Raw genomic sequence first — 14977 nt, 5'->3', positions numbered from 1 at the left:
GATTTTAATTGTAATACAGATTTCTTTCAAAGGGTACGGGGAAACCAAGACATTAGCATGAATCATTCTTCTTCATTTGGCTGTAATTAACCACATACTCTTTAATTATTGGAAATGTGTCTTTATGTGGTCAAGGGCTAGAGCTCAAATCTACTTGTCTCCACTCAGACCACTTCCACTCTGTGGTGGGATGTAAGGTCAAGTTATCCATAATTTGCAGAAAAGACATTGTTGGCTTTATACACTGGTATGCTTAGTGTCTTTGCTTAGTATACAAGGCATCGAGATAATACTGTCACAAAGTCAATCCTGGAGGCAAAGGGGATCTTTTGCTTCTTTACTTAATAAACGACGTAAATTGATAACCTATGTGTCAAGTATTAAATTGAGTGGTGAAACAAATGAAAGGTAAATGGAACACAAATACCCAGGTGGGCAAGGCTGAGGGAAGTGATGGGAGCACCACGGTGCTGAGAACAACAGGAGTGGAACGGACCATGCCTTGCTGTGCACACATGCTCCACTCTGAAGGGGAGCGAGGTACTGGTTCCCGCTGATGTTGTCCAATGAGAATGCAGGTTGAAAACCAGTAGGCCTTTGGACTTCTCAAAAGATACCAGAAATGCAGATTTTCATGCAAATGTCTTGTATTTTTAAATGCTTGCAATTAATTTAGATTAAAAAAATACATGAGAAAAAATAAGCATGTGGCCTCTGCATCCTCTTTTCACCTTACATGTTGGTGCTGAGGGTCTCTAACGCAGACCCGGCCAGCTCCTTATCTCTACCTGCATTTCCTCCATCTCCAGGTGTTCTCAGCTGGTCCATGATAAAAATAGCACTTTGTGCTGATGATTCCATAACTTTCTAGCAATGTACTTTTCCCTGAGCACCAAGTAAGTACATACAACTACCTGCTGGGCATATATCGGATGCCGAAGACGCAACATGAGTCCCCCTTTCCCTGCCCAAACCTGTCCTTCCTCAATTTATTTATGCCTCAACTGTCCATTCATTTGTTTGTTTAAGGCAAAATCTAGAAGGTGTGCTTGATAATTCTCTTTCTCTTAATCTCTATATCTAATCTATCATTAAGTGTTGCCTCTCTACCTCCTTCCCGCCCCCCAATTGGTTCATCTCCGTCTATCTCTACCACCCATCTCCACTGCCAGCATCCTGGTTTGCACCACTATGATTTCTCACCTACGCTACCTCAACACCCTCCTAACGAACTCACCTTTACTTGGCACACCATAATCTAGTATTTGTAAATCATATTACATCACTCTCCTGCTCAAAACCTTTAACCATTTTTTAAATGCTTTTAGAATAAAATCTGACCTCCGTACCCTAGACGGAATATAAAGTGCTATGGTCTCGCTCCTGCCTACTCTTCCAATCATCTTAAACTACTCTCTTCACTGTGAGGCTGCAGTCCCTCCAGCTTCTTTCCAGCTTGAAAACACCATGTTTACTCCCAGAGAATTTACATTGCTCACTCTTTCTACCTGGAGAGCTCTGTCCCTGGCTTTTGATGCGACTGGTTCCTGCTTACTATTTAGATCTCAACTCACAGAACCCCTCCTGACTCCCCTCTAAAGCGATTCATCCCACAGGCCCATGGGATATATTGTCGATGAGTTCATTTGTTTTTCACTTATTTAATTACATAGGCAGACCAATATTAAATACATAGAAGAAAAGAGGCTAAAGTTTAAGAAGCTTGTTTTGAAGCAGTGTTGATCTTAATATATTGTGGGGAGTCTATAAAAATAAGATATTCTGTTTACATGAAAACAAACTCAGTGAAGTACAGTATTAACCAGCTAATCAGCGTTTTCAGTATTTTCAGCTATATAAGACCCTTTGTTAATGATTGTGTGATAAAAGACAAAGCATTGAAATAATCATCTGCAGATTTTGGAGATTTAAAGCCTGTCAGCATAATTTATGACACTTTTCAAGAGAAAGTAAGAATTACTCATAACTCACAGTACACTAGAAAACTTTAAAATTTACCTCTCTACTCTTAAAGAAAGCAAAAACAAAAACAAAAACAAAAACAAAAAAAGACCCTTGTGTGAAAATATTATTTTTTCCTAGCAACATTATTAGCCACAGATAACCATAAATCCATAGTGAAAAATATGTAACTAAGAACATAAGAAATTTACGTAATGCCTATTGTGACTTACAAAGAAGCCTACCTGTCTTTAACTGCCACATCTCTTGTTCACCTGTGCTTTCACTACCACTCAGTAACTCTGAGCCAAATACACAAACATCATTCCCAATGCTTTCTAGGAACAAGCCAAAGCAAGCACCATTACAAATAGAATCATCTAGAACTCTGGGAATCTCCTCACTTCAAGAACATGTTTTTGGAGGCCTGAGTGGCTCAATCAGTTAAGTGTCTGCCTTCGGCTCAGGTCATGATCCCGGAGTCCTGGGATTGAGTACTGCATTAGGCTCCCTGCCCCTACCATGCTCATGCGCTCGCTCGCGCATTCTCTCTCTCTCTCTCTCTCTCTCACACACACACACACACACACACATACACACACAAATAGGTAAACAAAAAATTTTTAAAAAGAATATGTTTTCAATGGTTTTCTTATTTTTAATTTAGAATTCCTATTAGAAACAAGACTCTATTTTTTCCACCTTCTTCACCTAATTGACACATTTGACTCTAGTAAAGGCTCCCTGTTCTAACATCCCTTGTTGATTTCTTATGTGATGGACTATGGACTTTCTGCGTTTTTATATGTAGTGTCCCTGTCCGTTTAGAGTGGACAGTGTTTGGAAAAGATAGGGATAATTCTTGTTTAAAAGTTGTTCAATACACTTCACAGAATGATCAGTAAGTGTGTGAAAACATATTGCTCCTAAGTGAAATGCGGTAATCTGAGTGAGCACTGAAGTAACCAACTTGTGTAATTAAAACAAGATGAAAATGGCTAGTATTTATATTGACTACTTGATAATCATTTTTGAGGCACACATGTTTAGTGCTGCTACAACATACACAAACTGTTTTTGAAGAAATTTTATTGAACTTTTAGATTTCTTATGCTTTTGATGTCTTCGTTTTGAAATAAAATATTTCCGTAACAAAGATTTATCCCCCCTAGTTATTATCACCTTGCTAATCTCTTAGTTGAATATTTTTTTTAACGTCTTAGCACTTTGGTAGATTTTTCTATTCCAAAAGAGTTTCCTAACACAGTAATTTTCCACTTTATGTTTAAAAAAGGAGCCCAAGCAATAAAGAAATCTTAATCTATTTTTTTCCTTGATATCTAGTAAAGTCAGAGAAACACAGCACGTTGAAATTACTTTAACACTAAGCCATTAAGCTGTAAGTCAGTGCTTTAGCTGAGTCAACATTGGTTCTTGCAAAGTTGCAACCAGAAGGGAAGGCTTCTCTATTTAATGGATTTTCTGGGTACTTGGGAAAGTTTCCAAATAATTATTGGCTTCTTGTGTGATTTATGCATTTCAGCACCCAGAATGGAACAGAGATAGCAATGGCTGGTAGTATGAATTTGTTGTTAACCTGAAGAAATTATGAAATGTAGATTTTTATACCTGGAAATACCCTAAAATGTATTGCTTTAATATGCTTCATTAGAATAGCATAGAATCAGCATTCTAGGTTACTCAGTAACAAGTCTAGAAATATTCTTAAGATGCATTTTATGAGTTTATATATTAAGTGATAAAAAACATCAGTGAATATGGATACAAAGTTCAAAATAGTAAGAGTTTTTTAAAAATAGCTAATTACTCTTTTCTCTGTATTTCCACTACTGTTTAATAATACTTATTTTATTCCTTCTTGTCACCTTTTGTTGCCCTGAAACCCTTGTTAGTAATCTCACTGAGGAGATGATCTGTCCTTCCTCAGAAAATAACTCAGTACTTTGCATGAAAGAGGCTAATGTTTATTAAGTGACTGCCAATTTTCTCAAAAGGACACACAAATGCAGAGAAGACTAGAACAGGGCTAGCAGATACAGGTTGGTAAGAAAATATATACATATTTCTGAATCCAGATCAAATAATTTATGGAAATTATATATTAATTTATAATCATTTCATTCCTTGCCTTTTCTATTTATAACCATTGTGTATGCATGTATATGTGTTTAACTATACATGGGTGTGTGTCTAGTGTAGCAACTATGTAGTTGAAGAAGGGTACTGACATGTTTGACTTATATCCTTAGTTTAAAGAAACTACTTTTTTGAATGCTTCTGTTTAAATAACATGACAGATAACGCTGTCTTCTCTCTGTAGCATTCCATGGTTTTCCATCAGTTATCATAGTCTGTAGTTCCATATTCATAGTAATGTCTGTCTCTCACTAGATTAAAAGCTGCATGAAGACAAAGACCATGTGTTTTGTTCATCATTCCATCCCCAGTGCCTAATGGAGTAGATGTTTGCTATGGACTGAATGTTTGTATCCCTTGAAAATTCCTATGTTGAATAGTGATCTCCATGTAACGGTTTTTAGAGGTAGAGCTGTTGGTATGTGATTACATCATGAGGGTGGAGCCCTTGTGAATGGGATTAGTGCCCTTATAAAATGGACTCAGGAGGGGTCCCTTGTTCTTTTCCATTATGTGAGTTCACAGAGAAAAGACAGCCAGCCATCTGTGAGCCAGGAAGCTAGCTCTCATCACACACCAAATCTGTCAGTGCTCTGATTCTGAACTTCTTAGCCTCCAGAACTGTGAGAAATAAATTTGTGTTGTTTATAAGCCATCCCAGTCTATGGTACTGTATTTTTAAAAATTATTTATTTATTTACTTATTCATGAGAGACACAGAGAGAGGGAGAGAGAGAGAGAGGCAGAGACACAGACAGAGGGAGAAGCAGGCTCCACGCAGGGAGCCCGATGTGGGACTTGATCCCGGGTCTCCGGGATCACGTCCTGGGCTGAAGGCAGGCGCTAAACCGCTGAGCCACCCGGGCTGCCCTATGGTACTGTATTATAGCAGCCCAAATAAGTGTATATATGTATGGGTGTAGTATATGAGTATTTTTATGCACGTATTTATATGCCTATATATACATTTCCTTTTTGGGAGGACTCATTTATTATATTCTTATGGTGATATTCTTAGTTTGATCAAATGATAAGCCTGTGTTTAATGTATTTAGTTCTTATTATCATATTTAGTTTTATGGCCTGTCATAAACTAGTAGATTTTAGAAAGGTCATCTAATACTCATGACGCTGCTAATTTTTATAATTTTATGATTAAATTAGCTGATATTTTATAGCCAATAATTTCTAGATAGAATTATTATTAATGTATATGTTTATCTAATGCAATTGGAAAATATAATTGATATTTGTGAATTTTGCATTTGTGACAAGTAGCATTACTCTGCCTCAGAAATACAAAAATTAATTTAACTTTTCAAAATAGACTCAGAGTCCAAATGAGTTTTAAGTGGAAGAGAGAAAATTAAGCTGGAGTAACACTTATCTAGTTCTCACATGAAACTTTGGCTCTGTGGATGGTTTGCGATCATACATTATTAAATTCATTCCATCCTCTTTGATCCACTCTGCACCACCAGATCACAACTCTGCAGATATTACATAAGGAACAAGATAGCATCGCAGTGGCCAATTGTAAATCCAATACTTTGCAAAGCTCCACGCACACATTAGGAAGATTGCCGCCTCCTGCCCTGGGTAGACTCTCATGGAGCGTAAGATGCTGTGTGCAATGTGGGAGCCATGCATGCAAGACCAAATCAAATTTGCTACCAAACTCATAATCCTCTTCCTCATCTGATACCTGTCATTCCATGAACTAAAAAGACATCTCTGAGCTTTGGAAAGACTAACTAGGACTGATTAGGAAAAGTATCTGGATTTTGGTCCTGGATTTATTCAACAAACATGTATTGATTACCTACTAGGTGCCAGGTAGTGGTTTAGTTGACTGGGATACATCACACAAAAATCCCTACCTACCTTCATGGAGCTGATGGACATGTGTGGCAGAGATGGATGCAATTACATAAAAATAAGTAGACAACTAGTGCTATAGAGAAAAGGAAAGGAAGCTATGAGAGAGTTCAGGGTGCCAGAGGAGGCCCAGAATGCAGTTGACAGGGAAAGTTCATCAAGAAATTGGGAAATGATCCCAGATTTGAAGAAGGGGAGGGGATTAGCTAAGGGAAACTTCCCCTCATCCGCCATGCAACCTGGGACAAGCAAAATAAAAGCTGTGAGTCTTGATTTCCTCATTTGTACAATGAGATATTGATCTAGATGATCTACACTAGTTCTTTTAAGTTTTTAAATTCCATACACTGTGATTTAACTTATGCCAACATTAAAGAATGGAAGCAGTCATATAGTTAATGTTCATTAAGCCCACACAATGTGTCATGTGTTGCTGAATGCTGAGGATGCCACAGGATTTCAGGAATTCTCATTATGATAGTAGTAATTTGGAAGCATCTCATTACACTCATTTATTTTTCAGCCAACACATTAAGCACCTACTATGTGCCAAGCACTACTCTACAGTTGAGGTGTTCCAAAGCTCACAATGTGATGAGGCAAGGGAGGCATGTTAGCAGAAAGGAACACATGTTAACCTGGAACAGAGCAGTTGTTTGGGACACACACCAGATGGAGGGGCCAGCCTCACTGAGTGGGAGTGTCCACTTCCCGCAGGGGTTCCAGCTAGACATTATTTTTTTTTCCTCTTATTATTCTTTCAAAAAATTTAGAGTAGCTTATCTGTGTTCAGCTTAAATATTACTTAAGTTTGGAAAGCTTCAGTTTCCACAAAGAGAGTAAAAATGATCAGATGATGTTTAATACTACTGAGGAAATCTTAAATTGTGAAATTCATATAACACCTGGTACTCACCACAAGTGCCCTCCTAAATCCCCATCACCCATTTCACCCCCGCCCCCCACCAAGTCCATAAAATTAACTTCCCATGAAGGTTAGGAGGTAATAACCATGATAATAGCAACTATTATCTATTGGGAGTTTATTGTGTGCCAGGCTCAGTACCAGACATTTTCCATGTTATTATCTAATTTAATTCTCAAAGCTCTATAGAATCTGTGATTATGGCCAGTTTTCTAGATGTGGTAACTGAGACTTGAAGAGATTAAGTAAATTGTCCAAGGTCTAAAGCCAGTAGGGCTAAAACTCTTGAACTTGTCATCGGAAGACCTTTCTTGAACATCAGGTTATAGAAAGTGCTGGCTCTCTGACCTGGATTAGGTTAAGCACTTACATCTTCAGTGTAACTGTAGCTACTTTGCTTTTCACATTTGTTAATGGGCAAGTGGTCATAACATTTCTCTGCTGTCTTAAGACTTGTATTTTTAAAAGTATATTCATCATTCTGAACTTCTATTGAAAGTAATTGAAGTAATTGAAAGTCTACACAGAGAGTTTTTGGACCTAATCCAAATATTTTTAAAATTGTGCTTCTGTGTGATTTGGTATCCCACACAAAATTCTTCCTAATGATCTCAAGTTTCAAAGGATTTTGAAGTTGTTTAGGCATCTTATGAAATGAGGAATATGGTCCATTAGTTAAGAGTGTTATGGAGAAGGCATTAACAAAAGCTATTTCTTCCCATAGAATTGAGGAAATTACCCTCCCTTTCATTGAGGACAGTATATGATATACAAATGAATATCTTGACTATGCATTTTCAGCAGACTTCATGGAAAGTGGAATTTGCTTTCTCATGTAACCAAACTGATTCAACAAAAAAAATTAAAGGGAATGAATTGTGCAATTTTATTTAAAGCTGTGTTTCTCCCCATGGGAAGCTGGGAGAGTTTCCATCCTGAGAAAATACCTTTCACTGGAGACACTTTGCACGGGGGTCTGCACTTGCTATTTTTTTTCCATGGTAATCTGACTTTTTTTTTTTTAAACCCACATTGTTTTTTGGTGCCTATATCTCTATGGAAGCTTGGAAGCTTCCACAACAAAACTGGGAGGAAACCTTCAGAAAAATAACTAGGTAACTCTTATGCATGACACTCAAGTATGTATTAAAGCATTGAGTGTCTTTACCATGGCAGCCAAGGAGAATTCAAGGATGATGTGCATTATTCCTCTGGTATCATTTAGGCCTGGAGAACTTAGAGTGCAGAAATAGAAATTTAATGAAAAATGGGAGACAGAAAAGGTGTTTTGGTAGTAACACGAATTTTGAACAATTTTTTTATTGCTGAGAGAAGCTCATACTGCTTATCAGTCCAATTTAGGAATTTGAGATTTAGATTACTAATTTAATCTTCTGACGAAAATTAATATACAATTTTATGAGGATTTCAGCTCCTTTAAATTCCTTCCAGGCCGAGTTTGATAAATAACAGTTTTAAATGTGAGAAAATAATATAGTATTTCAGTAAGTAGTAAAGATTATATCTGCTTTAATGATTATCTACTATGCACTATGGTTCATTTTTCTGTTGTAAAAGACAACTGAAAGTATGGCAGACCCCTTGGAAGTGTTTCTCTGAATGAAGAATTTGAAAGCTCAATCTGAATACAATCATAAAGAAAAAAGAAAACTTTTTATTGAATAAAAATAACGATAATGGATATTTAGAACAATTTTCAAATAAATTCCAACCTGAAATTATTGGACAGAGCATTATAATCCTGTCCCAAATCACATTTCAGTATCAACTTCCCCAAGCAAGGGCCTTGTAGTTTTATTACTTGAAAGCTGTGAGTAACTTTCTAAGAATATGGATTTACAATTAAAATGAAGTGGACTATCACGTCACTTAAAAAAAAAATTGGGTAGTGTATGCACATGACCTGGATGATTCTGATCACTTGTGTCAGAAATTCCTTTGCACTAAATCTCAGCAGAGTATATAGGGTTGGAAAGGCTGGAGCAACAGAAGTTCTCCTCACTGAGAGAACTTGAGCCTGACTGATAGACTCCCCAGGATTATTTTAAAAACAGTATTTTCATACTCTGGGTCCAATTTAGACTAAATGCTTTGTACATAGTTAATAATGTAACAGGAATTTAATAATTACTTGAAACCACAGCTAAAATTCATTTTACATAGGATTTAAAACTACTATTGTTAATGACTAGATATTACTATTTTGGCTGAATGGAGTTCTGTGATTGCATGTGAAAAGATGTTATCCCTCATCAAGAAATCTTTCTGTGTAAATGCTGTAGTCTTTGGGAGACAGCGCTGAGTCTACTATACACATTTAAAGAAACAGCTGAGTCAGCAACTTGCATAGTAAAATTTATGATTATATAATTCCTTTTCACAGTCCAACATTGGAAAACATAAAGCTGTGGGAAGCAAAGAGAACTGAAACAGAGATGTCTAAAATAGCCAGACATTGTCAAATTCAGAATTCTGTTTGTGTAGACTTAATATATGCAGGAAAATACTTCTAGCCAGACTTACACTATCATTTGACCTTCATAAACCATACTTTCCAACAGTGGATGCAGTTTTCTGAGTCTATGCTTTTGACCTTGAAGATGTAACTTAATGTTTTACATCTCATGGCAAACTTATAATGCCTCTGGTCCCTGGACTGAGTTCATCTAAAATTAATATCATCATATGTTTAAGCCATTAAAGTCTATAATTCTTATTTTAATTATTCAGCATTCAAGGGCAAAGAGAGATGCTACAGCTCCTTTAAAACTCTCTTTTTCTTATTGCATAAGTCTCTTAGCTTTCTTAATGCAGGATGTCCCTCATCTGAAGCTGGGACTGAGGAAACAGCTGCATTGTACTGCAGCCTCAAATCTTCCACAGCTCTCAGGCTTAGGATTCAGCTGAGCTGAAAAGAAATATGCAGGAGCAATATATTGGTCTATGGGAACTAAAGCTTTACCAGAGGAGATTGTCTTAAGGTGAGTTACTCTCTCCTGAACCTTAGCTTGTCCGACTTTCATTTTCACATTGTTTTTCCTAATGATTAGTCTAACAGAATGACCTTATATCATGAAGTTTTACTTCCTATGTCTCTCCCCTTTCGCTTGCATTTAAATGAACTTTATGCCCTCCATCCTACTTCGAAGATAGCAACTGTCCTAAAAAGCCTTGAACAATGCCAATCACCCCCCTGCAGTTGGACATTCTTAAGCCATTCCGCTTTAATTGTCCTCAATTCTTAACTCTACCCGATGCAATAGCATTCAAAAGCCAGAGAGCATGTTCACCAATTAACAGAAAGGAAAAGAAAAAGTCAATGCAGCAGAGCTAAAATTCAGAAACACCAACCAAAGCATCCCAACTCCAAGTAACTTGAAATTAATTTGACTTTCATAAAAGAAACTGGGGTTTCTTACCTTGGATGTGAATAACTCTGTCATAATTTAGAGTATAGTTGTCGGAATGATGATCAGCCCAGCAGATTGAAATCAGCACCAGAAGAAGTAGACTCTTCATCTTTATAACCCAGAGAATCTTCTTCACTGTGAGAGCATCACATACAAAGAGGCTTGTGAGATTTGGAACCCTTTGGAGTGTTGCACTGCACTACTTATTACCGCCTTATCATCATAGAATGGGTCTGTAAAAATATTTAACCCAATCTGTTCAGAAAGTTACTGTAGTAGCTGTCTTTGGGAGCTGATGACTGCAGCTTTGAACAATTCCAGTTTCCCTCATGTAGCCAGAGTCCAAATAGTGTTTAACTCTATCTTTGCAGAATTGTAAATCCAGAAATTCACATCAGTATAGTTTTGATATAAAGAGTTACGGTTAGTTACAAAAAGATGTGGCAATGATATCAAAAGACTTTACAAATATTTAAATCCCTGAATTTGAAGTATTATTTAACAAAGCAACAATTTGATATATCTGTATATGAGGAACACCCGGTCTCCTTAGGAACTGAATCTTAAACCAGGGCAAATGAAGAATATTCACAATGAAAGTTGACATCATCATTCAGTTTACATGTGGCTTCCTAAGCAAGTTAGATTTGCTTGTTCTGGATAAAAAAGAAGACAAAAAAAAAAAAAATCCTGGCTAAGCCAAAGCAGCACATTTATTTACAGATTCACTTACCATCTTAAACACTGCTTGGGTCAATGGTGAATAGTTGAAAATTGTGGACAAACTGGGTTAGAGTTGTGCCTGCTACCACTGCAGTCATCCTGATTGATTTTTCATTCATTTCTACCTAAAATGCTGACGCACCAACTTGGAGTACCAGGTAGGGGCTCTGCAGTCAGCAGAGAGACAGCTGCAAGGGACGTCCCTGCAGCCTCCTCGGCCGGTTAGGCCGACAAAGAGCTGAACTGGACAGGAAAGCACAGCTCTGGTCCTAAGTGAGAGAGGCAGAGCCATCACCTGGCTGGCCGTCCTTGCAAGACCAATTTGATAAAAGGGGACACTCTTCCCCCCCCCCCCCCAACTTTGTCATCTGAAGGACTGAAAAGTGACTCTAGTGATGCGAACCTTAGGACCTTGGCAGTACCTGCCAGGCAAGCATTTCAGGGTAGCTTCTCTGTTTTAATGTGAAAGCTGAGGCACATATTAACAAGGGCTTTCTTTTTCTCCCATGCACAGAGCAACCTTAACAACACTTGGCTATTTTTAAAACTGAAATTGCACAGTACTGGCTCCTCACACTAATTTGTTTTTTCCAGGAAAGCCTGACTCCCTGGAATACTTATTAAAGAGCCCCGAGTCTGTTCCTGGAGGTGCTTGCGGGCCAGCCTTGACTCCCGAGCCTGATGAGGACAGGAGTCACGGGCATCCCTCGCCTCTCCTGGGACAGAGCCGCCTCCCCGTTCTCCCTCCCAGAGCTTGGCATCGCTGGGATGCCTGTGGCTTCAATCTTTCTTGTTAGTGTTACTCCTTTTCCTTCTCTTCCTTATGTCACAGAAAGACGGTAGATGAGCAAATTAAGAAACTTAGTTTTCCAGGAAGCTGAGAGGGTCACCTTCAAAATTCTACTTGATTTGCTAATCCTATTCTCTGAAGTGCACTTGCTTGTTCCTCTGAGGGTTTGGGGGGGAAATGTTGATTTTTTTTTTAAAAACTACTGACTTTTGTCCATAAAACTATTACTAACAAATATTACCAGTTTTCAGCCCAGAATTGCACTGTGGGTAAATAAACATGACAGAGGTGATCTTTTGGGATTTGGAATGTAATTGAAGCAATTAGATACACAAACGTAAAACAATGGGCAAACCAGCTCAAGAGGTACGGTGGGCTCTCTGCTTGCCCCAGGAATCAGAGAGGGAAATGTGGGAGAGACTGTGAAGAAAGCATGCAATTTCAGCACTGAAAGAAAGGAAGAATTCTAAGAGATCAGATGACCAGAGGTGGAGAATTTGCTATATTAATTTTGCCATTTGTGTGGTCATTTACAGCATAATTTATAAACACACTTGCACATATGCCCACTGTGAGAATTGTACATCCTACCCCTACAGTCATCCTGATTTTTATTCACTTTTACCTAAAATATATTACGCACAAATTTAGATATCTCCTTTAATTCCATACCACGGTATTAAAAATCCTATCAGTAAGTGTTCATCCCATTGAATTAACATAGTAATGTCCAAGGATTCAGTTTTTTTTAAAGATTTTTAAAATTTATTTATTTATTTTTTATAAATTTATTTTTTTTGGTGTTCAATTTGCCAACATATAGAATAACACCCAGTGCTCATCCCATCAAGTGCCCACCTCAGTGTCCGTCACCCAGTCACCCCCAACCCCCACCCACCTCCCCTTCCACCACCCCTAGTTCATTTCCCAGAGTTAGGAGTCTCTCATGTTCTGTCTCCCTTTCTGATATTTCCCACTCATTTTTTCTCCTTTCCCCTTTATTCCCTTTCACTATTTTTTATATTCCCCAAATGAATGAGACCATATGTTTGTCTTTCTCTGATTGACTTATTTCACTCAGCATAATACCCTCCAGTTCCATTCATGTCGAAGCAAATGGTGGGTATTTGTCGTTTCTAATGGCTGAGGAATATTCCATTGTATACATAGACCACAGCTTCTTTATCCATTCATCTTTCGATGGACACCGAGGCTCCTTCCACAGTTTGGCTATTGTGGACATTGCTGCTGGAAACATTGGGGTGCAGGTGTCCTGGCGTTTCATTGCATCTGTATCTTTGGGGTAAATCCCCAACAGTGCAATTGCTGGGTCGTAGGGTAGCTCTATTTTTAACTCTTTGAGGAACCTCCACACAGTTTTCCAGAGTGGCTGCACCAGTTCACATTAATTCATGAGAAAGGCAGAGACAGGCTGAGGGAGAAGCAGGCTCCCTGTGGGGAGCCCGATGTGGGACTTATCCCAGGACCCCGGGATCACAACCAGAGCCCAAGGCAGAGGCTCAACCACTGAGCTACCAGGTGCCCGCCAAGGACTCAGTTTTTAAATGCAAATATCTCCAGTGGGGTAGGGAAATAAATAATAATACTAACAGCAATTCCTTTTTTTTTTTTTATTATTATTATTTTTTTTTTTTTACTTATTTATGATAGTCACAGAGACAGAGACAGAGAGGCAGAGACATAGGCAGAGGGAGAAGCAGGCTCCATGCACCGGGAGCCCGATGTGGGATTCGATCCCAGGTCTCCAGGATCGCGCCCTGGGCCAAAGGCAGGCGCCAAACCGCTGCGCCACCCAGGGATCCCAATTCCTTTTAACTGAATGTCTACTCTTTGTCAAGTGCTGTGCTAAGCATGTGCCTACAATGGCACATGCTTCTTGAGACCATGAGGCCAAAAACTTCCATTTTTCCTGCTATAGGTACCTTGCTGCAGGTCACCTATCTAGTGAGCAGTAAATGCTTTCAAGCAAAAGCAACGCCTACTTTAATTTGCACTTATTTTTCTGAAAGTGAAATTTAATTTGTTCTTTGTTTACTTGCCTTGTTTATTTAGACTAAATTTGAACCTACTCTGATCTTAAAACCTTAACTTGTGTCATATGTAAATATATACACTTTTTTCCCCCAAGACTTACACGTGAGAATTCAGATGGCACTTTCTTACCATGACTGTGTCCTGCCTCATTTCTACTTATGTACTATACCATCTAGTGCCATGAACACTGCCTTGGTGGCTCACGTGTGCATGCTCACGCACACGCGCACACACACACACACACACACACTCTCCATCATCGTCATCATCATCATCATCCTCAATTTAAAAATGATATTGCACACTTCCAGTGATTTGTGATTAGAACAGAGGAGCACATCAGGGAATAGTTTCAAGCACCCCACACTGGCATCAGTGCGGTCCAGGTAGGAGAGGGTGGGACTTCTCTTTGTGACCTTGGCAGCATAACAACTGTCTTACCCAAAGAGGTGGAATTAGGAACACAAACTTCCAAGGACTCCGTCTTCAGGTGTTTAAGCAAACAGCAATACCACAGGAGGTGCCACACCCGGATGGAGGTCCCTGAGGACAAAGGGATGGGCCCTGGGCCAGAGGTGTGCTGGTCGGTCCTCAGTGAATGATGCTTCAGGCATAGCAGGGGGTCACATGAGTGAGTGAATTGAATCCTGCTTATTTGCATTTTGTAACAGCATTTTCTCTGGGTAACCAGCTACCTTAGGTAAAAAATTTTAGTTTTTGATATGAGTAAAATTTGGGAAATGTGGGGGACTTTAATGTGACCAGTGATTATCAGCTTTCAACAAGCACACAGTTCAACTGCAATGCACACATGGGTGATCTTTTTTTACAGCCTAGAAGCCTTGCTGTGTTATGCCACAGCCAGCTTCTAGAGGAGCTTGTGTTGAAATGTCCTTGTTCTTGGACAAAGACCTATGACAGGACTGTAATATTACAGTTCTGCTGTGGTGATAATTAAACCATGATTCAGAAGCAAGATACAGTTTGATACAGTGAAAGTATCAAATAGTTGTAAAAGTCTAATAGTTGGATAGAAATAAAGATACACTGATCCCA

At 38.6% G+C, this 14977-nt stretch overlaps 1 protein-coding gene and 1 long non-coding RNA gene across 4 annotated transcripts in view; one reads left to right on the top strand and one right to left on the bottom strand.

Moving 5' to 3' along the window:
• The window catches only part of HAPLN1 (hyaluronan and proteoglycan link protein 1), a 76462-nt gene that overhangs the window by 22440 nt on the left and 39045 nt on the right, over positions 1-14977 (bottom strand). For all 3 annotated transcript variants that reach the window (XM_072792947.1, XM_072792952.1, XM_072792959.1), the window contains one exon: positions 10363-10488. In XM_072792947.1, the coding sequence (XP_072649048.1) occupies positions 10363-10462 (100 nt within the window). In that variant the 5' untranslated portion in view covers positions 10463-10488. The remainder of the gene's footprint in view (positions 1-10362; positions 10489-14977) is intronic.
• The window catches only part of LOC140614123 (uncharacterized), an 87101-nt gene that overhangs the window by 35394 nt on the left and 36730 nt on the right, over positions 1-14977 (top strand). The window lies entirely within an intron of this gene.

Source organism: Canis lupus, chromosome 2, assembly GCF_048164855.1.
Source record: "Canis lupus baileyi chromosome 2, mCanLup2.hap1, whole genome shotgun sequence".
Taxonomy (NCBI): Eukaryota; Metazoa; Chordata; class Mammalia; order Carnivora; family Canidae; genus Canis; species Canis lupus.
The sequence above is the reverse complement of the archived record's forward strand: the minus strand, read 5'-3'. Positions and strand labels throughout refer to the sequence as shown.